A 2,535-nucleotide genomic window follows, 5' to 3' on the forward strand; every position below is an offset into this window, starting at 1 on the left:
CTTTAACTTTCTTGATTATGTTCTCCATTATCATTCAAACCTGTACGGCCATTATTTCTGATATTCTTATTTTTATATTCCAATTTCTTATTAAGCACAACACAGTATTTGAGGTATTCATGGCTGAGGCAGAATTATTACATGATATTATGTACGTTTATTTATGGATATGATTGGTAATCAATACTGATAAAATAACAGTTAACATACAATTGGTATCAACAGATCAACCTTTATTAGGTAAACACCATGATATCAATGGATGTTCCTGACCTTAGGTTAGTACATAGATTTCATTCTATATGTGTAATGTCATGCTGAAAGTGCTGGTTATGATAGCAACACTATATTATCTTTAAATATATCAAATAGAACATCAGTGGCATTTATGATAACAAAAACAGTAATCGATAAAAGCAATACCTGCAATTCTGGCAATAATGAGAAGAAAAATGAACACAGAAAACATATAACATGTGTATTTGGAATAATTTTCAAATAGCAATTATTAACTGTCACCATTTCAAGTGAATGGAACGAAAAGAAATCATCTCACTCACCTTAAGAACCACCACCTGGTTTCGCGGTGGCTCGGTTTGTTACATGGTTTTGCATCAATGTCTCTGGATTAGAACGCACTCTTCGAAGAAAAAAGTTTCTTCAGACCTTCACTTCCAGGATTTTCATTCGAGATATTTCAATCGCAATCGCTTGTTACCGAATATCTCCTTGGTTTTGTGCCTGATATTTATAACTTAAAATGAAGATATTGACCTCTGATCCACTAATTATCAGATGTTACAAACTGTGTAATGAAGACAGTGTCAAATTTACAGAAGGCGAGATATAATTACTCACATGGGTTATTATCTTAAGCCGTATTTTCCTCTTGTACCCAGGCTGACAAAATGTTATAGCTGTTTAGTTCTGACAAGGGGCTAATCTACCCAAGAATAAAAAATACAATAAAAAAACGTAGCCATTAATGTTGTGGTAATATAGACCTACCTGCTGTTATACTTAAAACATAAATCTTTGAATTTAAGCTATTGTAAATAGTTATGCCATGCAAGTGGTACACTTGCTGATACAGACCGCCGAGTCATAATTACTATTATAAAATAACCCCTACTTTGTATAGTGATTTGAACCATAGTTGCGAAAGGTAAAGGCATCTATTGATCTATCTAAATCTGGATCAAATCTAGCGCAGCGGCTTGACGGCTGCTGGTGAAAATATCTTTCCTTGTTTCTTTGAAGATTTAATGCCCCTCATCACCCGTCCTTACGAAGGAGAAAAGAATAGCTGACAAAAAGAAATAATAAAATAAATCGTGTGGGTTGTGATGTCGACGTTGCACTACGGTGGACGCCATTCATTACAAAATCCTATATAATGCTACGCGAAAGAGACACTGTGGGCCTTCTGAAAGTACCTAATAGGCCAATTGAACCGTCTGAGGGGAATAAAGGCACGAACCTTATCCCTGAATCTATTAGGATAGACCGCTTGGTTGTCCCTATTGGACTGACAGAAGCAAAGGAGTTTACTCTGGCTCCTCCCATCTCGTCATAATGTTTGTAGAAAGCGCGCCGATGTGAAGTGACTCCGCCCCCTTTTACTCGCTACCCAATCTTGGGACCACTATTTGCGAACGACTGGGCCGACCCTCTCCAAGCCAGCCAATCAGCACGGAGCTTTCTGATCCCCTAAGCAAAGGGGCGTGACCCGTTGGGGAGCAATCGTGAGAACTGGATGATATTAGTTGTGAAGTGTTGCTTGTTGACATACCACGTGGTCCGACTTCTCAGTGCCTTTAAGAGACACGTAACAAACTACACTAAGTGTCTCTAATCGGTCTCCGTCCAGGACTAACCGGTCGACCTCCGTGCCTTGTCTTACTTAACTAGTTTTCACTCGCCGACTTCTATCGTTCGACTCGATCGCCCAGTCACTCCGACTCGACCGTTCCTATTACCGTTGTGCGGAAAGTGCCCATGCATGCCCCTGTAAACGGGCGCTAAATGCTCTCCTAAGTAGACGTGAAATGACGGTAACGGGCGCCGCGATGATGCAAACAATGCAGCCGTGTTTTGTGGGTTATCCATTTCAGGGTAAGTTGATGTATTTTGTGGTCATTTTTTTACATGATAATCTCATGTTTTTGAAAAAAAAAATATATATTCTGAGATTTTTCACGCATTTTCATTTTGATATGCAGAAGAAATTGAATCATGCAGATATGCATTAGGAAATAAAACTGAATTTTAACATTCACATTTCTGTTTTAATTTTCAAATGATGTACTTTCCAAAATTGTATATGAATATAGAATAATGGATACCCAATAATTGTTATCTTATCATATATGATTTGATGTGAGTAATGCAGAATCATAAAGTCACTGCCATTTTGTGGGAATAAAATGTGCTATTCATATTTTATAAATTCTAATATGATTTTGCCAAAAGACCTGTCAGTAGATATGTACACACGTAAAAGAAACACTCGGACACACATGTGTGTCAATGTGC

General features: G+C 37.8%; 1 protein-coding gene across 1 annotated transcript in view; it reads left to right on the top strand.

Annotated features, from left to right (window-relative positions):
- Nucleotides 1-1,781: 1,781 nt before the first annotated feature.
- Nucleotides 1,782-2,535, top strand: part of LOC119591078 (paired box protein Pax-7-like) — a gene marked incomplete at its 3' end in the record, with an annotated part of 68,214 nt that continues 67,460 nt past the window's right edge. Inside the window, exon 1 of the mRNA XM_037939800.1 lies at nucleotides 1,782-2,115. Within this exon, the coding sequence (XP_037795728.1) occupies nucleotides 2,049-2,115 (67 nt within the window). The remainder of the gene's footprint in view (nucleotides 2,116-2,535) is intronic.

The sequence above is a fragment of the Penaeus monodon genome, chromosome 28 (assembly GCF_015228065.2).
Source record: "Penaeus monodon isolate SGIC_2016 chromosome 28, NSTDA_Pmon_1, whole genome shotgun sequence".
Lineage (NCBI taxonomy): Eukaryota > Metazoa > Arthropoda > Malacostraca > Decapoda > Penaeidae > Penaeus > Penaeus monodon.